Source organism: Bipolaris maydis (assembly GCF_028858645.1).
Source record: "Bipolaris maydis strain C4 unplaced genomic scaffold PSV08scaffold_17, whole genome shotgun sequence".
Classification (NCBI taxonomy): Eukaryota; Fungi; Ascomycota; class Dothideomycetes; order Pleosporales; family Pleosporaceae; genus Bipolaris; species Bipolaris maydis.
In genome coordinates this window covers 463,172-484,411 of record NW_027093873.1, presented here as the reverse complement: position 1 = coordinate 484,411, position 21,240 = coordinate 463,172, and the positions used below count along the sequence as shown (strand labels likewise).

At 49.0% G+C, this 21,240-nt stretch overlaps 7 protein-coding genes and 1 non-coding gene across 8 annotated transcripts; 4 read left to right on the top strand and 4 right to left on the bottom strand.

Annotated features, from left to right (window-relative positions):
• Nucleotides 1-429: 429 nt before the first annotated feature.
• PSV08DRAFT_382444 (uncharacterized protein) lies at nt 430-1,599 on the bottom strand (the record flags this gene model as incomplete). Its single annotated transcript, XM_014222450.1, has 2 exons — nt 430-754; nt 812-1,599. 2 exons carry the CDS (start codon nt 1,597-1,599, stop codon nt 430-432), a joined length of 1,113 nt encoding a protein of 370 aa, XP_014077925.1.
• A 2,511-nt stretch (nt 1,600-4,110) lies between these two features.
• Nucleotides 4,111-5,781, top strand: PSV08DRAFT_382443 (beta-lactamase/transpeptidase-like protein; the record flags this gene model as incomplete). Its single annotated transcript, XM_014222449.1, has 2 exons — nt 4,111-4,548; nt 4,597-5,781. The coding sequence occupies 2 exons, from the start codon at nt 4,111-4,113 to the stop codon at nt 5,779-5,781; spliced, it is 1,623 nt and encodes a 540-aa protein (XP_014077924.1).
• Nucleotides 5,732-7,535, bottom strand: PSV08DRAFT_366405 (uncharacterized protein). The gene is made up of 3 exons (XM_014222448.2): nt 7,183-7,535; nt 6,921-7,134; nt 5,732-6,853 (listed from the first exon to the last, which is right to left on the bottom strand). The coding sequence occupies exons 1-3, from the start codon at nt 7,523-7,525 to the stop codon at nt 5,830-5,832; spliced, it is 1,581 nt and encodes a 526-aa protein (XP_014077923.1). The 5' UTR covers nt 7,526-7,535; the 3' UTR covers nt 5,732-5,829.
• Nucleotides 7,536-9,246: 1,711 nt separating this feature from the next.
• On the top strand, nt 9,247-11,612 carry PSV08DRAFT_405727 (heterokaryon incompatibility protein-domain-containing protein; the record flags this gene model as incomplete). Its single annotated transcript, XM_014222447.2, has 2 exons — nt 9,247-9,678; nt 9,778-11,612. The coding sequence occupies exons 1-2, from the start codon at nt 9,297-9,299 to the stop codon at nt 11,610-11,612; spliced, it is 2,217 nt and encodes a 738-aa protein (XP_014077922.1). The 5' UTR covers nt 9,247-9,296.
• A 399-nt stretch (nt 11,613-12,011) lies between these two features.
• PSV08DRAFT_339064 (ribosome biogenesis protein SLX9-domain-containing protein) lies at nt 12,012-13,032 on the bottom strand. The gene is made up of 2 exons (XM_014222446.1): nt 12,982-13,032; nt 12,012-12,924 (listed from the first exon to the last, which is right to left on the bottom strand). The coding sequence occupies exons 1-2, from the start codon at nt 12,982-12,984 to the stop codon at nt 12,415-12,417; spliced, it is 513 nt and encodes a 170-aa protein (XP_014077921.1). The 5' UTR covers nt 12,985-13,032; the 3' UTR covers nt 12,012-12,414.
• Nucleotides 13,033-14,326: 1,294 nt separating this feature from the next.
• PSV08DRAFT_356810 (uncharacterized protein) lies at nt 14,327-15,645 on the top strand (the record flags this gene model as incomplete). Its single annotated transcript, XM_014222445.1, has 4 exons — nt 14,327-14,425; nt 14,475-14,900; nt 14,952-15,094; nt 15,153-15,645. 4 exons carry the CDS (start codon nt 14,327-14,329, stop codon nt 15,643-15,645), a joined length of 1,161 nt encoding a protein of 386 aa, XP_014077920.1.
• Nucleotides 15,646-16,153: 508 nt separating this feature from the next.
• PSV08DRAFT_374904 (Zinc/iron permease) lies at nt 16,154-17,227 on the top strand (the record flags this gene model as incomplete). Its single annotated transcript, XM_014222444.1, has 1 exon — nt 16,154-17,227. One exon carries the CDS (start codon nt 16,154-16,156, stop codon nt 17,225-17,227), a length of 1,074 nt encoding a protein of 357 aa, XP_014077919.1.
• A 382-nt stretch (nt 17,228-17,609) lies between these two features.
• On the bottom strand, nt 17,610-17,695 carry PSV08DRAFT_t73. The gene has a single exon. It is a non-coding gene; the product is annotated as a tRNA-Tyr (tRNA).
• Between the last annotated feature and the right edge of the window lie 3,545 nt (nt 17,696-21,240).

Here is a 21,240-nt window from a genome sequence, read left to right as displayed (position 1 = left end):
TGACATCATGGCGCTTGCTATCTAGCTATGTTGAGCGGGCGGTAGAGCGGTCAAGAAAGCTGAGCTTATGCTTTCTTTTTCAATGGATCTGTGGCTGTGACTCTGACTATTTGCATTGTTACCCACTCCTTTCCCTTCAGCTTGCTGGTCGCGTGAACCAGCCACATCTCTGTAAGTGATTCGTTCTATCTTTCCCCATCATTCCACGCCAGAGGAAAGCGCGGCTCGTCCTTTCCCATTGTTTTTCCCCGGTTTTGTTTACAGGACCCCGCTTGATGTTTGATCACCCCCCGGACAACACCAGGAACCGCCGATAAAGTTATACTTTCGGGTGATTGTTTTTGTTTAATTTTCAACTTCGATGGTTATTTACACTTTGCCATGTCATACTTTGCTTTTTCCTTGATTTGTAGACTAACATTTCACCGCCTAGGCCGTCATGTCGGCAGTAGACACAATCGGGCTCGATATGGCATGCACATCTCCCTCACCGCCAAATGAAACCTCACTCCCCCTGTGATCGACGATGCTGCTGGTATACCCATACATCTCAAGCATCACGATCGAATTCGACTCCTGCCCCGCACTGTCGTGGCTATCGTCCAGCGCATCCTTCCTTGGCTTTGCTCTTTTCCGCGCTACAGAATGGAAATACCCAGGAGGAGGCGGTGCCGCTCTACGCTTAAGATGACAGCAGATTCGTGCAAATGCTGGAAAACACCCCACAATGATGACGGTTCCCAGCTCAGCTATACTGCATAAAATTTGTCAGCCTTTTCTTGCATTGGACAGGAATGTTGCTTGTACTCACTTTACTATTGCACTCTGCGGGAGATGCCACGTGTAATCATAACGTTTTGCCGTTACCACCCTGAAGTAGAGTCCAAGACCTGCAATACTCACGGCCAGCACGGCTATAGCGAACACAGCAAACACCTGAAGCTTCCTCTTAAGTTCTAGGCTGAGTGTCCAGATGGCCCAAATAGGCACGCACAGGGCCTCGATGTCGGATACAAGATTGACGACGCCAATGGCTATGACCGACGGCTGCCAGTCCATGCAGTGCCCGGGAAGCAGTGGGTTGCGCATCTTCTCAAGCGGCCAGCAGTTGAAGATGTAGAGGAAGAGGAGAACCGTATATGCGATTGCGTTTGCAACCAGCGAGACCATAATGACCCAGTATACCGCGCCACGCAGCTGCGTAGTAAGGATCTTCTTGAGCTGCAGAAACACTGCAGCCTTTGCAAACCCTCCGCTGATAGTGTAGCAAATGACCGTGTTGTTGTAGTGATAGCTCCCCTCCAGCAATACAGCCAAGTTCATATCCCACAAATGCCGCATGATGCCCGTAGTGCCTGTATGTATCGTCAGACTCGTCTGAGCAACGAAGGCGCACCAAGCAATGTACAAGAAGACGTCTTCAAGACATATCTTGCGCATCCAGACATTGACGCTGACGCGTATAGCAACAAAGACAAAAGTAATGGTTTGAATGAATGCTGAAGCGATAATCACGGTCTTCAGCCGGTCTGGAGGGTTCGAGGGGTTAGGCGTGATACCCGGGGGTGGCACGCCCGCTGGAATGCTACTGAAGTCCATGCTGGTTGGTGTGGTTTGTGCATTCTACCAGCACTTTGCAATAGACAGACCATACCCAGCGGCGCCCATTTATGTCGAGATATGGACACCGCGGCATAGATGGGCTTGTAGTGCTGTTGAGAGAGATGGTACTAGGATTCACGCGTGATTGGGTGCCTGTGGCGACGCCAGGGGCCAAGGTGTATACACAGCAAGGGATTTCCGTTTGGGGTTCGCCGGCCGCGTCTTTACTGCTCTTCGGAGCGCGGTACGTAAGAGGACGGCTGATGGGAGGGGCTTTGGAAGATGGTGGGTGTCGAAGACCCGTTGGTCGTCCGCGGATTTAACTACACATGGATGCCCTTTGCGGTTTTATACTTTAGATGTTACATATCTGGGCTACCAGAATAGACCAGTCGCGTGACTCTACACCTTGCTTAAGGTGAGGATTGTGATAGTTGTCTGAGAATTGTGTCTGTGTAGCTGTACGCACTTTCAAAACCTTGTGAATAAATTAGCCACCGGATACGTTGGAAGCTGGATACCAATGTTATGCACTACATGTTTCGCCCGAGGAACTTGCCATGTACCTTGGGGTCAGCACTCTCTCAGTGGCGTGGTGTGGCTCTGGCGGCTAGCGTACCCATATACTACTTGGACTGGAGCACCCCCCACCAAGTTGTAAATCCCGTCAATGTCGTTCCCTCCGCGGGTGATGAGAGTACGTTCGGGCTACACGATTGCTTTTTCAGCTCCAGTGGTTGTCGGGATTTTTATTTGTTGATTAGCAGTTTGCTCAAGGGATGGCCTTCTGGTAGACTAAGATCGATCTCGCATATCTCTGTGTCACCATCGCTTCTGTAGTCCGAGGAACCAAATCCATGGGGCTGGATTATATGTCCAACTATCTCAGCTACCGGATTTTGTATGGTTTTCCTTCTCTTTCTCTTAGAAATCAAATTCAACCTCACTTGATCGTCCACTCTTGATGTCACGACCAAGAAAATGTACCACTATCGCATATGGGCATCCTTCGTGACCAAAAACCTGACAGTAACCGAACTAATGCTGACAGTTTTGCAAACAGCCTCGGAAGATTCCAGTACCACACGGTATGCAAAGGGGATCTTGTGAAAACGCGTGGGCCGGGGGATATGCGCTAAGATTGCTTGCATGTCCTCCTCCGCGGACCGTGCCAGAACCCCTCTCGAGTCCCGCTTCCCCGTACAATCTTTTGATAAGCACCCGGTCCTGGTGCCTGAGAAAAATAGCGCCATCGTAACCAGCACCCTGGCAACGCTTTATTGGCTCGTCATGCGCCCCCAGACGCCAGTGTAGTATGATTGTGATTGTGAGCTTCCCGTCTCTCTGCCTCTCTGTGAACTATGACAATTTATGTACCAGAACCCCGCAATGCCACTTCTTGGCTTTTCACCATCGACTGGCTTTTAGTTTTGGGGAAACCTCGTATCGAGAAGTGGCGGGCTTAGTGGCGGCCAGGCCGTGTATTGTTCTTTGGGACGGCCTTTTGTGCACGGCTTAGGCATCCAGTTTGCCAACGCAGCCACTGCAGAGTGGCAATATCTAAAGCGAATCACCAGAATGACTTGTAGACAGGGGCTCGGTGCTATTGCAGATTGCTCCGCCTTAATGGACGTGATATAGACACCTGGAATTTGAGTAACGAGGACCTTCCCATGCATACCCTATTGACGAAAACATCACTTACCAACAGAAATTTATAAATACTCGCATTCCTTATCTTCTTAAAATAGGAATATATCGAGTGATGAGCTTGTAGCATATTCTTTGAAATCACTCAGTGAAATAGGGTGTCTACTAGTAAAAGATCTCCACACGAAGGCTGAGCTGGCAACGTATCATTTGCTTGGCTCTGTCACTCAACATCCTTTACGTTCAATGGCAATGTCATCTTTTACGAAAAATGCCAGCGCGAGTCGCCATGAGAGTGTACGAGCCGACCAATCACAGCCAAGCTCCGATCACAACACCGACGTTAGGCGGCCGCAGGCACACAGCCACTTGCAGAAATCTTCATGGGCTGAATTTCGAACCTTGAGTACTTCCCTTGAAAATACAAGGAAAGGAGAGATGTCTTGGGGAGTGCGTTTGGTGGTGAGTCTGTGATCTAATGAAGGACTCAAACTTGACTTCATGACAGTGATACCCAGATTCATTATCCAAATGATAAAGTAGCAATTCTGCCAACAAAGGCCTCTTTTAAGGCTTGATTCTATATCCTCCAGGTGTACGAATGCTTTGGGGGCGAAGACACCGTGCAGATCTACCCTAAAGCCAAAGTAAGCACGGCCTAACAGGACGTGAAGAGTACTTCCTCACAGGCAACCAGTCAATGCTAAGCCCCAAAATCATTCGTTGTGCGTAGTATAAGACTCGGGCCAGTGTCGTACATGAATTTTTATTACAATCTTCTCCAGCACCAAGTCTAAACAGTTATCTGTTCCCAAACCAATTCCGCCGTGTGTACTCTACTTGGCAGTGTGCTCCAGTATGCTCTCTCATCTCGTCACTGCCGCTCCGCTCTTCATAGCAAGAACACTCGCCCTATGCTCTCCACCTGGCCCCATTCTCCCACCCCCATCAGTGGCTCCTGGTACCTCTAATTTTAGCATCCCAAGGGCCGTGTTCCAGAACTTCACTTTTCTGCAAAACACCTCTTTCGCAGTACAAGTTTCGATTGGCAATACCACAGTCTTCCAATATGAACACTCTGCACCTGGTCGCCAAGTAAACCAGTCGTTATTCGAAACCCAAATCCGCATCGCCAGCGCCACCAAGTTCATCACTGCTCTCACGCTGGAGCTCAGTAAGGATGTCCTCAGCCTCGAAGATCCCATTACCAAGTTCGTTCCTGGGTTGAGCGAGGACCTATACGGTGATGTGACAATAAAAGCCCTGGCAGACCACACCTCCGGCCTTGGTAGATTCGTACGTCCACATCCCCATCCACGCACCATTCCACTAAACATTATCTAGGGATATGTAGGCGACTTAGCATTCGGACGCAACGCCCCCCTCCTCGGCCTCCCCAACATCACTAACACCCTCCCCGGCTGCGACCCCATACCCGGCGGCCGCGTATGCACACGCCAACAAGTCCTCGATATGTTCAACAACCCAACCTACGCACCGCACTCCCCCAATTCACGCGCCATGTACAGCAATATCGGCTATATACTCCTCGGTCTCGCCCTCGGAACAGCACACAACACAACCTACGAGTCCGTCGTCCAAACCCTCATCCTCGATCCCGCCGGCATGTCGAAATCGACATTCACGGTACCTACAGATGACGGTGCAGCTATACTCCCTCGCCGCCCTGAAGACGCATCTTGGTTCGTCGCCGACTTTGCGAATCTGAATCCCACAGGTGGATTATGGTCCACGCCCAACGACATGCTCAAGCTGCTCCACGCGCTCCAAAACAACATGCTGCTCAGTCCCAGCGAGCTCCGCACATGGATGCAACCAACAACTTTCCTACGCTCAACTCAGCAATTCGTCGGTGTGGCATGGGAAATCTTCCGTATCGCCGATCTACCGCTGGAGTTTCCACGCGCGATAGATGTGTACACGAAAGCAGGGGGCGTCCCAGGATACGGATCTTATGTAGCGCTGATACCTGAGTTCGACGTTGCGATCACGGTGAATGCCGCAGGAGGTGAGACGTCGTATTCGTCGATTGAGCTGCTGGGCACGCTGGTGTCGGCTGTGGTACCGTATGCAGATGCACTGGCGCGGGCACAAGTTGCAGAGAAGTATGCGGGGACGTACAAGGCGGCTGGGTCGAATGATACGGTTGTCTTGTCTGCTGTTTCTGGCCCGGGCCTTTCGATTGATGCGCTTACGATTAATAATGTGCCTGTTCTTCGGGCGCTGGCTGCGGGGCAGGGGATTCAATTTGAGAATTTCAGTCCGAGGCTGTATCCTACTGATCCTGATTCTTTGGCTACGGGAGCAGAGAGCTGGAGGATGTTGCTGGATCAGAAGGTGCCGCCGAAGAAGCTGTGGGGTGGGCTTGAGTGTATGAGTTGGAATTTGGGGGATCCGGCGAGGTATGTTGGGGAGCCGCTTGATACTTTTGTGTTTCATGTGGATGATGAGAAGGTTGTTCGTGTTGAGCTGCGTGGTTGGAGGGTGCAGCTTGACAAGGTTGATTAAGCTGCTATTGACTGAAGTGGATATAGAAATTAGAATTGGAAGAATTATTTAGTAGTCCGGGAAGTCTGTCTCCACGTCTTTTCTCCACGATTGAAGGCCTCCCTTGATATCACCGATATATCGCTTCCCTCCCAAATCAAGACCGAGTTCTTTCATCTTCTTGACAGTTACTTGTGAGTCATTTCCCAGTCTGCATATTACAAAAATAGGACGCTCAGACTGCTTCAACTGTGTGACCCAGTCATTCTCTTCAAAATCTCCTCCGTTATGCCCTTTGTTGGCGTCTGGGCCTGGCGTACTGGATACAGTCGAAAAGGGCACATTCATACTGCCATCGATATGGCACAACTCAAACTGCACCTTCTCTCGCACATCGACAAGAATGTGACTACTTTTGTTTGACACTGTTCCTGTATGTGGGTTGACCCCAGAGCGTAATCTAGCGTAATTTTGGGCAGATATGCGCTCCTCTGGGGAAAGTAGAATGTTAGGTGAAAGTACGCTGCCACAAAACTGGACATAATCCAAGCTTCCATACTCCAAAGCTTGTTTGGTAACTGTGGCATTTGCTGAGCAGGAAGCACATTTTGCCTTTCGACTCCTCAGGCGTATAGAGCGAAACATGGGATTCGAGTAAGCAGAGAAAATAAGGAGGCTTGGTGGGTCTGCTGGTGTTGTAGCGTGTGTTTTCTGGGTCAAAACTTTGATGGCTTCCAAGGCTTGCAGGACACCCATGACGCCGACAACTGGTCCTAGGATCCCACCGTCGCCACAGGATACAACAGATTCTGGCGGTGGGGGCTTTGGGAAGACACAACGGTAGCAAGGACCTCCATTGAGATCACCCGGTGGTGATGGTGGGTTATTGAGGACCATCAGCTGGCCATCAATACGAAGAGCTGACGCCGAGACAAGCGGTTTGCCCAAGAGGACGCAAGCATCTGATATGAGGTAGCGCGACGCTGGAGTATCGGTACAATCCAGTACCAGATCGTAGCCGCTGAACATTGATATGGCAGTCTCAGGACTTAGTCGAGAAATATGTGGCACCAAGTTGACGTTGGGATTGAGCCTAGTTGGCGGTCAGTTGTGCATCTCGTGAAGCTTACAAGTGTCTTTAAGTTTGTAAGTGGACGCACGATTTTAATCCCACCATTGCGCTTTCAACCTTGGTCATCCCAACCCTTGCCGTGGAGTGTAGAATCTGGCGGTGAAGATTGGATTCTTCAACCACGTCGCCGTCGACCAAACCTATGGTGCCGACGCCCGCTCCGACCAAATATGAGGCAGCTGGACATCCGAGACCGCCAACGCCTACAATAAGTACGCGCGAGCTTTTGAGACGAAGCTGGCCTACAATGTGTGAGAATCCTCGCATCGGTTGTTGATAGTTGCACTTACCCTGAAGCCCAATCTCGGGCATAATCAGCTGCCTTCCATACCTCTTGTATTCGTCCTTCTCCAGCTCCCACTTTTGGGTTTCTTCTGACTCAGCATGCTTCGCTTTCTTTTCTCCCTGATCCAGAATAGCAAAAACTTCGGAACGAAAGTCGTCCGGTACACCAAAATTCATATCATGATCCAATGGGTTGGCAGGGTCCGTGACCAATGGCCGTTTCTGAGGAACAACTTTGGATGGCTGATTTTGGTTTTGCTCAGCTTCGGCGAGCTGTTGGCGTAAATCCTGTAACGTAGCTTCGCATGCTGCAATTTGCTTGCGCAGGGAACTAACAACTGCTGTCATGTTGGCGCGTGGTCGAGAGACATCCAACGCCCGTGATTCTAGGGTGCGTGCAGCTGCGGCCCGGTGTGGGGTCAGGGAGACGCTAAACTGAATTTAAGTTCAAGACACGTGCACCAAATTCTCTCACAGACACAAGCGCATGTAAGCGTATGACAGAGGATCAGCAAAGGTGGTAGATGCGTGGCATCACCAAATGCATCAAGGACTGGATGCGGAGTCATACTAATGTTGTAAGATTGGAGTGCTCTGTTGTTGAGCCCAGTCTGCGCATTCAGAACCTGAAGCACCAACAACAATGACGCTTACTTCATGAACTCACCTGGGGGATATAGGTTAACACAGGTAGACGTAGCGATATTATAGGTTTCTCAGAGATTTGTATCGGAATTGCTTGCCGCCGCAGTTCAATTCATTGCATGGCCGCACGCGTAACCTCTGTGATGGGATCAGCCTGGGTGACAAGTCATCAAACCATGCCATTTGTGGCGAATCTCATTGATTGAGGCCCCGAGGCCTTACCGTCATCACAAAAGCGCGATGGATGGTGTAAAGTGAGAATGGAAGATCTTTTAATGGAAACACTATTTGTACTATTCACCAAGACCATCTCATGCTCGTGCAAGGATATAGCTTGTTGCGTGAGGCACGACCACCCCTATCACATCCAAAGCGGACACTATAAGGAAAATGTTATAACCATAGTAGCAGCCAGAGGCGGAATGTTGCATGCTCTTTCAAATGTCTCTCGCTAACGTAAGCAGTGGACTTTCCTCTTGTAAGCATTGGGTAGACTTGAGCAGCCCCTTCAGGTCATTTCAGCCCATTGAGGAGTCTGACAGCTCATGGCAGACCAATCCAAACCTGAGCACCTTGCAAACCGATTAACCCCAGATCTTTCCATATCATGCATGGAAAAACCCTGTCATGCATGCGGTTGGATGCCTGGCCGGGTGGCTGAACAGGAGGGTGGGCGTAGGCCCACAACTGCCACGATCACGCGTCTCGTATGTGTGAGCAAATTGAACAACCCAACAGGATGTGGATAGCAATTTGGCTTTCCGCGGACCTCCGGACTTTCAGGGAAAGTATGTAAGTTCGGGTGGCTGATACTAGGAAAATATTCGGGCACTAGCCAAGTAATTCAACAAGAGAAACGAAAATGCAGTGTTTCGCAGACATAGGCAGCCACTCGATATTGAGGGCTCTAAGCAAGCCAATGAGTGGAAAGCATGGCTACCGCCCATCAACTGGCGACCCAGAGGTTCGGGCGCAGCAATAGTTTCTAGCTATGTAGATCTAGCAACCCATTTTCCATGTCAGCGTCTGTTGATTCGATCGACGTCAGCATGAATGGTGTATCTGGCCCCTGTTGTAACCCCTAAAGTCAAACCAGAGGCTGTTGGTGTCGCCAAAAGCTTGTGACCCTGCGAATACCATTCGCAGGTCCTGTGCTATGCAATGAATGCCTAGGTGGCGCCTCCACTACTCAAAGTTAGATAAAGGGCTGGCTGTCCACCACGGAGGCGCTTAGTAGCGTGCACGCGGTACACGCAGGTCAGCAGCAGACCTTTTCGTATCCTGCCAGTGCTGTTCGATAAAAGGAAGTTCGGCTGGCCGCAAGACAGTGATAGCCGCCACCGACTTGTCGCAGTAACAGAAGCGTACGGCTGCTAGTCTTGCCGCCCTGCCCCGCGGGTCGATCTACCCCTCTCTGGCGACCCACGCACCTCTCGTATTCTCGATCACCGTCTCCTTTCTCAACTACAACGCCATGGTTTCCGTTTGCGCAACATGCAAAGGCCTGCAGAAACACCCCCACGGGCTGAACGGTGCCCAGGATAGCAGCAAAGAATCCTTGGTTTGGGTCAACACCAGTCTACCAACGCTAAGGTCAAGTTCAAGTGCCTGTCGCGCATGCGCACTTCTACTAGATGGCATTTTGCCATATTGCGACCGATTCGCTGGCGTGATCGAGGACAGGATCCAAGTAACCGCCGAGTCATTCAATCCCAAACCAGACAGGAACCTTCAGGATCATCTCTCAGTCGAGCTTCGATGGAAGGACAACGAAGATCACGACGAATGTCAAAACGAAAACCATGAAAACGCCACTGGCTATGCAGATCTCAAATTAGAGTTCTTCACAGATGGAGGTATGCACCGCTCTGTTTGATACATGGCTTTTGTTTTCAAACATCACCCGCGGCTGGTTCGCCGATTTCGCAGACATGTGTGTACTGACGTCAGTGCAGATGGTCAATCTCCCTTCTCTGCGATTGGAAGAGGTCGGCAACTAGCAGAGACTCCATTGCAGAATACTAGTTTGATGATAGCGCGAAGTTTGATAAAGAATTGTCTAGACAACCACGCTACATGCAGTCGAAGAAGTAAACCTACCACGCTGCCAAAGCGCATCTTGGATTTGTCGGCAGGCGATGACCCCAAAATTGTGCGACTGCACGAAAGTGAGTATATCCAAGAGGAAAGAAGATATGAACATGGTGAATATATTGCCTTGAGTCATGTTTGGGGAACGACTAAGGGTATACCCAAGACAACTTTGGAAACACTAGAGTCTCACAAAAAGTGTATCCCGTGGTCAATCCTACCTAGAACTTACCAGGAGGCAATTTTTCTTACTCGAGCACTTGGTTTCCGGTGGCTATTCATCGACAGTCTTTGTCTGATACAAGATGACGTCCATGAAAAGCTTGAGGATTCGCTCCGGATGGACGAAATATTTGGAGACGCTTTCTTAACCATTGCGGCAACGTCCACATCCGACAGTAGTAACCATCCACTTTTTCCTCCCAAGACACAACCACTCAAGATCCAAGCAGCCGATGTCAAAGGCTCAATGCAAAATATTAACGTGAGAGAGCAGCCGAGTCACTACAGTTTCAAAGCACCTTCCAATGGTAATGCACACATGAATGAGTGGGAACTACCTTTCAACATCACCGAAGAGGCAAATGCGGACACGCCCCTTCTAATCCGCGCCTGGCCTTACACCGAACGCATGCTATCCACCCGTGTGCTACATTTTACAAAAAGCGAAATGATACTCGAATGCCGTCAAGGCTACCAATGCGAATGCGGGCGTATCGAAGACAGCGCATTTGACTCGCGACCGACTGATCAGGCCAAGCAGGAGTTTGGCAAAGTCCTTGCGGAGACTCTACATCAACCGCAACAGAACAATGGTAACAGCAACCTGGGCCACAACCGGATCGACAGTGTCACTAACCAATTAGCCTCCACCAACCTCACGAATGGCGCACACCAAGAACTATTGCGGAAACGCGAAGAAACGCTACAGCTCTGGTCATGCATGATTACAGAATACACAGCAAGACACCTGACATATGACAGCGACCGCCTCATCGCCGCAGCAAGTATGGCAAAAGCATTGTCGCCCGCATTACAATCGGGATACATTGCTGGACAATGGACTTTCAGCACACTAGGACTCCTCTGGTATCCCAACGACAGCTCCTGCTGCCGGCGTCCACAACTCGGACAAGGCCAGAACGTCCCAAGCTGGTCCTGGGCCTCCGTCGAAGGCGCCCCAATCTTCTTCGACAACACAAGCGCAATGGATCTCGCATGCAGAGCATCGTTTGGCCCAAAGGGCAAACGTGCAAGCGCCTGGTCCCCCATCATGGGCGAGCCGCTCGAGCTCTCAGGCGCAATGGCCACAGAAGTCGTATTCCACACCTCCTCAAAACCCTCATCGCAACAACCCTACTCATATATGCTAGCCCGCAACGGAATGGCCGTCGAGTTCACACCCGATGTTGTTCCGCCGCGCGACGAAGACGCACTGCACGATGGCGAGACGCTCGTGTGCGTCCTCGTAAGCATGACGTTCCGATCGTCCATTGTCGGTGTCGTACTTAAATCTTCTCCAGAAAGAAACAATACGTATCGCCGTGTCGGCCGCTTTGAATGCTACGAGTGCACGCCTGAGGGTATAGACGAGGAGATGAGTGAGGACGCCGAAGCGCTGTTTGAGCATTGGTTCCCTGAAATTCAGGATATGACACAGTTGGATAATTATCCACAGCGGACTTTCACCGTCGTGTGAGGGATTCTGGATTCGTCTGCTTAGCTAATTCTGGGGGAAAATGCAGCCTGACTGGGATTTGGTCACGTGGCCTTTTGGTCTACTGCTTGGAGAGTGTGGGAATGAGATGTAGGGGAATGATTCTCCTTTTCAGCTTTTTTGTACATGTACGATACCCAGGCCTCACCTTTTTTGTAGTCGATTTCCAATATTACGGGATCTTTTCTTTATTGATACTCTCTTTTGAGGAACTGGGAAAAACATGGGATTGCAACTAGACTTGATTATGTATTTGATATCGTCTGTCAAACTTTTCTCATCGTACCGGGCCTCCAAGTCTTCTGGAAGCTTTTACCTTGTAGCGGGTTGGATATACTAACAAAAAAGAAAGAGTATGACGAATTGCGAGGAGTGTTTCTCGTTGAACTATGATTGGAAATTTTATCATATAGCTTTACGCGACTTGGAAATGTTCCAATGGCGTGTATAATTGCTCGATATATGAGCAAGTGACTATGCTGTATTTCGGAACTCCAAGGCGTCTTGTCTATGGCAATGATATGCGGCATAAGTTTTTGGCCTTGTGGCCTAGGTTTCGTGTCATATCCATGACAAAAGCGCCGCGTAATCCTTCCTATAGATACCACAGACGATAGTGATGGGTATTGCACTGAATTGCCGCATTTGGCCTCAGTAAGATGAGCAATCGTTTCTTTCGATGGCTGCTAAGAAGGCACGCATATGTGTGTGGGGCGGGCAAACTTATCGCTCCTGTCTAGCGAGCTCGGTGTGCGGGCAGATATTCATCTCTAGCAGGTTGGCTTCATTGCTGGGCAAACTCGGGCCTGACCTCCATATTGGTCTGTACATGGCTCTTCAGCGCCGCCCATCGGTCCTTGACAGCGTCAGCCCCATTTGTGCTTGCTGTGGTCAACTGAGCCAAATTTGCATTGAAGCGCGCCTTCTCGAGCTTCTCGAGCTTCTCCTTCCTCTTCTTGGCGCCCTTTGTGCGCTTCATGCTCTCCATTTTTTGTTTTGGTTGTAATATACGCGCCTGGCCAAGCTCGATGTCGCCGTCTGTGTCTCCACCGGGAAGCGCATCCGCAAGTGACTCGAGGTTGGCAATGAGCTTGTTGTTTGGACGCCTGCGCTTCTGCGTCTTGGCGGAGGATTTTTCAATCTTGGAAACAAAGGATGAATGCTTAATTCTCTGCTTGTCGCGCTTGGTCGAGGGAAAAGATGACATGTCGTCGGGCTTGGGCAAGACCGCAGTGGTAGGGCGGGCGACACGAGCCGACTTTGCGCGCGCTGTTGTGCGCTTCTTGATGGGAGCCTGTGGCGCATGGTTAGTGATGCTTTTTGTGTGTAGGGCAGGCCGTAGGAAACATACCATAATGGTGCGATGCCGTTGCGAGTGTTTGACAAAGTTGGGGACGCAGTCGCAGAGCCTCGCCTGGTTGTCAGAAAATCCTTGTCGATAAGGAAAGAAGAGGATTCCATGTTCGGAAGCCCCCACACCCGACCACCTGCGACGTCGCGCACCTCGTCCTCTTTGGCGTACGTAGTACAACCTCACCTGCATCATACAGTTCCTTGTCCCACCTCATACCCGCGCGCTCGTCGGGCTTCGACTATGGCTACACCTGCTCTTGTGCATCCTAACATCAATGCGATCCCAGCCCGCGCGGGGGTCGGCTCAATCCGCCGTGGGACATGATGATACTCTTCGATTCCGATGCTCTCCCCTTACTGACTCATATCCGATGGTGCCTCCCTCGTCATCTATGAAATGTGCCCATGCCTGACGGCCTTCGCTGTGGACACATGGCTTCTTGGTGGCTGATTATGTTGGCCTGAAGTCCGAAGCATATACCAACCACAAGCATAAGCGAACACCATCGAAAGGTCCGCGTGGCCTGAGGAAGCTGCCCTCCACTCTTATCACATCTTGCAAGGCTCCATGTACACGCAGCATGACGGTTGGGGCCCTTGGCTGGCCCAACTCCACCACCGGACTTCGCTAACTACAGCTTATCCTGGCCAACATACCAGACTTCAATCAACACCAACACATACAACCATCTTCATTTCCGTTACGCTACGTGACACTATACCATTCTAATCTCCGTTTCTTTACTCAGGAAAACATGGATCCCATTCACTCTCTTCTGCCTTAGCCGTGTCAGTGTACGTGGGGTATAATTGCTTCTCGGGACTTGAAACCTACCCTGAGACGATCGCAGTGGCCTGAAAACCCTGACATACGCTGAATAGAAGCAACACGGCCACTAAAAGACCCTTGTGCTACTGTGGCGTCATTTGAGGTACCAGCATCGCGGAATCTGGACTCAGTTCCACGGCAATATTCCACCCTGGATGCCGGCATAGGCGCTACTGATATGCATCAAACAGATCCCTTCCTAACACTTCTTGCACCCTTATTCGCTCTTTTCAGCCTTCTCTATCGTTACCACTCCAATTTATGGTCTGCTTGGCGAAACCTTATGGATCGCACACCCGTCCTCCCGCGACAAAAGGCAATCATTCACGAAAACGGGGAGACGCGTACATCCTGGTGATCCGGACTCTAGAAAAGTATTACAAACATCATATTCCAATGTCCGAAACTTGGACACATCGGACTTCCTCCATGTCCACATGACCACTAAAATGTTACTTTGATAAAGATTAATCGTGCTCAATCTAATGCAATTTCCGGACGCCCATCACTCACAATGTGCGACGAGCAACCCCAACAAGAGAATGCGCTCATTTCTGCTCAAAATCATGGAACGATTCTGCTAATGGTAGTCTGGTCTCTTGCTTGCCTGCTGGTAGGATACTCCACACTGAATCATTTCCACTACTCACATATTGACGCAGACTCTCGCTGTGGTTGCAAGAATAATCGTTCGATACAGGTCAGGAAGCCACTATCATGTACCATGGACCAACGACATTGTGATATTCATTACATTCTTATGTGCTCTGGGTAGTATCATTGTTACCTCCATGGCTGTCATGTCAGGCTTTGGCAAGAAAGGCTGTCTTTTGAGCGATGGTGAGATGGAGCAGATACAGCTCAGGCTATATGTCTCCACATTATTATTCATTCTGGTCGCTAGTATATCGAAGATTTCGGCATTGGTATTTCTCTATCGCCTGGCTGCAACTGCTCTTCGAAAGGCCAGTGTAACAATTACCAGCATACTGGCTGTGACGTGGACCATCGTTGTTTTGTCTGGCATGGTCTTCCAATGCGAATTGCCAATGCCCTGGAGGATATGGACCGGCAAATGCATTCCATTGGTACGTTAGAGTATTCAATGGACATCACGCAAACATCTAACAGAAGAACAGGTACCATTCTGGATGACTATGAACGCAGCTGATACTGCCCTGGAGGCAGCTATCTTCGCACACTTCGCGTGCAGCATATGGTGGCTGCGCAAGTCATTTCATCAAAAGACACTCGCAATCCTACTTCTTTCATTAAGACTAATGTAAATGGATCTTAACCGTAAAAACGTACTATTTCCCATAACTAACTTTGGCATATAGTTTAATTGCAGAATCTGTCGTTCGCCTCGTCTACCTCACACCAGCCTACGATCGTGATGCGGGTCCAACCTACTGGTCTTTGCCCTATCACATCGCTACACAATGCCACATCGCGCTTGCTATTTTCATAGTCTGCACTCTCTACTTGAAGCCATTCATCAAACTTCAACAATCACGCTCAGATGCTCTCACGCCCAGATCGGGACTCTCAAGGCATTGGTCTAGTACCACTATTGGCGGCACTCCCTACGAATCCGAAGACCCATTTACAGCAAACATGACTGTTTCTAAAGAACCCTTGCCGTCTATTCAGGCTAGCATGTACATGCCAAAAGCATCAATTGCGACGGCAACTTTGCCAAGGCCTGATATTCTTTTACCGGATAAGCCGACGCCGAAACGATTTGCCAAACCGCCGCCTAGACCGCCGCCACCAAGAGAGTCGCTACGTCCTGATATGAGCTTGTTCGTCAGAACAAACGGAATCCTTTAGTCTGATGACTGTATGGCTTGGAGATTTGAGGAATAGCGGGCTTGGTATGTCGAAGCCAAGAACTCTGGTGTATGATGGAGGAAAACGTATACGTTGCCTTAGCACAGGCACAGGACTTGCCAAAATTTCTTTTCTTCAGATAAGGAAGCTGATCTTGACTTATTGGTCGGGAACAGGTTAAGAGCACTTACTCTAATGAATTGGTTAGTGGGAAATACGTTTGAAACATGAAATGAAATGATACCTGCATGTTTTCAGTTTCCGGAGCAAATATTTCTTGAGAAACAACCGGCTAACATATTGGGACTTCAGTACCTATATGGATACAGTGCATGTATGTGCGCCAAGTACCTGCTCTTATGTTAGGTACTCACAACTCGTCCAACATGGTACTTGGCACTTTAACATCAACGTAAAAAGGCGACTATCAAGCCCATCTTCTCCGGAACCTCCCCCAATATCAAGTCTCACTGATTCCTGGAAATCAAACACAGCCCATTCTTCCACTATGTCCTACACCCCAACCAACATCGATCTCAGAACCACCCCCTGCTTTCCCGCTTTCGATTCAACCCAAACCAACAGCCTTCTCAGCCTCCGCATATCCTCCATCTTCGTCATCTGCCTCACCTCAACACTATCAACCTGCTTCCCCCTTCTCCCACGGCGAAACTCCCGCTGGAAGATCTCCAGAGGGATATACACCTTCGCCCGGTTCTTTGGCACGGGCGTTATCATCGCTACGGCATTCATTCACTTGCTGGATCCCGCATACGAAGCTATTGGGCCGCGGAGTTGTGCTGCTGCGGATGGGGTGTGGAGTAAGTTTCCTTGGTGTGCGGGCATCGTCTTGACCTCGATCTTGCTTGTTTTCTGTGTGGATCTCGCAGCGGAAGTGTATGTTCAGGAGCAATTTCAGCAATTCAAAGATGGAGATGAGAGCGTGCGGTGTGGAGAACGGGAGGCGTTACTTGCTGCGGGACGGCAGCAACAGCAACAGCATCGAAATGGTACTGAGATGGGCGAAGACGATGAGAGTTTCTCGTCGGATACAGAGTGGAGGGAGGTATCCACGCGGTCTCATATCTCCTTTGTACAGCAAATCAGCACGCTTCTTGTACTGGAACTCGGGATAATATTTCACTCCGTCATTATCGGTTTGAACCTCGGTGTCGTGGCTTCATCGACTTTTACTACGTTGTACCCCGTGCTTGTCTTCCATCAGTCCTTTGAAGGTCTCGGTATCGGCGCTCGGCTATCGAACATTCATTTCCCTCACGACAAAGCGTGGATACCCTGGGCACTGTGTGCGCTGTATGGGCTTGCGACGCCACTGGCGATTGCGGCGGGGTTGGGTGTTAGGGCTACGTATGCGCCTGAGAGTAGAGGGGGAACGATCGTGCAGGGTATCATGAATGCTGCGAGCGCGGGTTTCTTGATTTATAGTGCTTTGGTTGAGTTGCTAGCCAAGGACTTTTTGCTTGATAACAAGAGGACGAAGGGTTTGGGGAAGCTAGGATTGATGGTTGCATATGTCTTTGCTGGTGCGGTTGCCATGGCGCTACTCGGGTATTGGGCGTAGAGGCAAGAAAGGTTGGTGTTTAAATTATGCACAGTTTGCTGTTATCATGTTTGAGATTTCCCTAGCAATTTTGATACTGGAATAGAACGAATTTTTGTGTCAAAGGTAGGAAAGTTTTGGAAGATATTGCTCTTCTCCCTGTTTCGAATAATGTTCGTGCTTACTTCTATTGGTTAAAGAAAATAATGGCTTCTATGTATCGTTTGCAAAATGCACATTATAATATACTATCAATGTGCAAGGACGAAAAAATCACTACAATGTTCCAGCAAAATTTACAACCACACTAACTATCAATTATCTTGAGCCCCACAAGGACAAAAAGAGATTTGTTAGGCCCACCTCACAGAGCACAAATCAGCAAAAAAAAGAAACACGATGTTCTCCGCTCCCAGAATCGAACTAGGGACCTTTCGATTACAATTGCTATTACAGTCGAACGTGATAAACCAACTACACCAAGCGGAGTTGTCTATTCGATAATGAATAGGCTTGTGTTGGTTGATGAGTAAGCTCAAATTTGATTCTTTTATATCCTAATAATTACATGTCGACATAAGCAATTGAGGAAATGCACTCATGCCTAATAACCATCGTGGGACGGCTGAAATGGAGAATTCCTCCGAAGTACGAAGTACGTGTGTCTAGGAGAATTTTTGAAGCTTGTATGAAGCTTGGCTCAAATAGGAAAGGGACGGTTGTGGTTGATACGAGGTCTGAGCGACACCGCATGATGTAATTCTGTCAAGGGGGAAAGTTGTCCGGATTCTAGAACGTTGGCTGTTGGCTAGTGGGAGAAGGAAGTAGTACACTTCATGCTTTTCGTATTATGATGTGGTCTGGTGAGTACGATTGCGCAGTGAGCTAGGACATGGAGGGAAGGTATTCATTGGACCGGCGGAGTAGAGAAGGTGCTGCAGAGCCTTTCCTAATAATTGAATCGTCTTCTTTTGTATTTCTGCTAAGCTGGAAACCAAAATGCATGTTTGTGTATCAGATTTTCTTTCACATAGCATTTAGAATCAGATGGATCCGGTCGTTTTCTCCGAGCTCAGATCTGCCAGTTGATCTAATGACATAATGATTGTATTGGCTTAGCATGAAGTATTTGCAAAGAACTAGCATGTGGATTTAGCCAACGTGGCGCCGTTAGCATGCTTTGTTCCCCTCATCGATGCATGGAATGCGCTGGTTGTGGTTATGCATAGCCAGCGGGAGATTTTCATAGTGCAACGCTAGTAGCCGCTAAACACGCAAGTACACTGCAAATTTCTAAGACCAATGCGAAAATTTCATGGAGTACTTGTCCCTAAGATCTTTCTGGCATGGCGACCATAAGTGATAGGGTGTCAACGCAATGCTGACAGAAGGATTTCGACTGCCCCAGGGTTTATCGAATAGTCTAGTCTACTCTTGCTAGAAACCTTGTCAAGTATCTTTCTTGCCTAAATATGCGGCACGCGCGGTGATGCGTAAAAAGAAAGACTGCACGCAGTAAGCGCCGCGACTGAGCACGAGCTGTAAAACTTCTTTCATCACACAATGCCACCCTTGTTGCCTCCAACTCACAAGGTTCCACTGGGGGACTCACAGACGCACACATCGTATGATATGCACTGCAATTTATCCTGCGTCAAGATGACCCTGTTGGATTCGCATTGTCTGTGTCTGACACAGGACCTTCGCAGCAGTATGTAAGCTAAGGCAGTTTTTCAGCTCTTATGTTGCTACATGAAATAGTTGCACAGTAAGCTTGAGTGGTACCATGTACACTGCTCGCATATCGCTACAATTCTGGAAAGATGTCCGTAATGGGGCCAGGCATGGGTTGGTCTTTGGGCGATCTGAAACAGACCCATATGTAATAATACTAGTAGTAAGAGTTAGTCTCTTCAGGCATAGGGTAGGTAAGCAATGTGTATTATGAGGAAACCATTTTCCAGATATTGCTCTCGAACAAATACAATGTTCTCTGTAATGATTTAGTCTATCTCACTTACTTACATAATCTTGCAAAATTATGTAAGGATACTACCAAGCAGGTAAACTTGTAAAATTAGGTTAGCCGACAACACTTGGTCTAGAAATAATCCCATACCTGGTACATGGCACTACATACTAGTGTTGCTTTCATAACCGCCTAAGATAGATGTCGGTGCTGATCGGACATGGTACAAAGTCAAAGCGACTAAGCTTATCAACCTAGCTGAACAGTGCGCCACTTGAGCGGTGTAAGAAAGTCTACCAGGGTTTACAAAATGGAGAAACACAAAAGTGTCTGTGTCCAAGACTAACCTCAGAGGCGCATTTCCTTGTTGTTCTTAGCCATATTAGAAACTTAATTTTGATTTACCGTTTCGGCTAAATCTATGATCTCACCAAATGGTTGATGAGTAGACGATCTTGCTTAGGGAAAAGAGAGGATAAAGACCTTTACGCATATGAACTTGGAAGACTAGAGATACGATACTCTAAGCGCCATGGCCCACCACAACTACCAAAACTTACCCTCTTCGCCATTTTCTAGCTAGTAGACCCTCGTATTTACCAATCTAACCTTTGACGATCTATCATTTACCATGAAGACCCCACCACCCACCACAACCACGCATCTACAAGCGCCTCTACCATCTAGCCCTCATGCAAGGGCAACACATCACCTAGCGTCCGAGAATTAATCTTCACAGCCACCCCTGTCAGACCCTTACAAGGTCACACACATCAACTGATCTTCCTATGCCCGGAACAACCCCTCCACTTGCGCCATTCTCTCCCCTCCCTCCTCCGTTTCACACGAACAACTCTTCAACCCCGTTAAATTACCCCTAAGCACAGATCCCCCCTTTGGCCAGGTCGGCCAAAGATAACCCGCCCCAGCGAGCCCCAACCCTTTCTCTCCCCTACTAGTCCAAATTTTGCTAAATTCCGTTACCTTTTCTTCCTCCCCAACCCCACCTTAGTCTCGCTAATCGGATTTGCAAGCCAAAACAACACGGAAGAAAAAGTGGCAAACTCTCCACTCTGAAACTCCAGGGAGGGGAAGAGAGAGTGGATGTGCAGATGGTAGTAATGTAGATCGATTCGCCCAGCGCTTGGATGTAGCCAGCTTGGCTAGGGCTTGCTTGCTGGTGTGGCTGCGGGAGGAGGGGGGGTTGGTTGTTGACGGGAGAGTTCGGGGGAATACTTAATAGGGCATGCATGTCGCATACGCAATCGTGTGAAAGGGCCTTTGGTGGAGGGGGTGTAGGGTATCGGGCGGCTTTTTTTTCTTGCGCTTACTAGCGCGTACGTACGTACGTGCGTTGCGTATACTCGTATCCTAGAGTAGAGAGGGGGAGGGTTCAGGTACTTGAGTCGTGTGATGTATTTCCATTTCAGGAACACCAAAAGATACAGGAAACAAGTTTTTGGTACGTATAGATTTTCGCAAGAACTCTCAGGGCGTGTCTTGCATACTTGGAGTTGAATTTACGGCAATACTTCGACTGAGTTATTGGCATGCCCCCCATCGGCACTTGTTTCTCTCTTTCGTCCGAGTTACTCTTTTTTTAACTCTTCTCTCGCTCAAAAACCCTTGCCGGACATCAGACGAGCGAGCATCTATTTCACCGGCTTACTGCCATCGGGTACTTATGCAAACCCGTTTCCTTGGATCGGGCCGCTGCGGAGAAAACGACAAAAATACGGGCTTTCGTTTTGTCCTCAACGAAGCACAGAGCAAAAGAGTAAAAAGAGGGAAGAAAGAAAAAAAAAGAAGGAAAAAATCTCGTTAAACCTGCTTCTCAATACCAAACGTTCCCATAGTAACTAACCACCACCCCAACAATCCCTGTACATTGACCTGAACCCAAGATATGCAACAATCCATGCTTTCTTACTTGCATATTATCTACAAATCGCCCAAGCACCACCTACATATACTACACACACGCCTCTACGTCACCACTCCGCCGATCCATGCAATGCGGTGCAAAAAAAAAAACTTGGCAAAGCCCTCGTAACTTACTTACTCG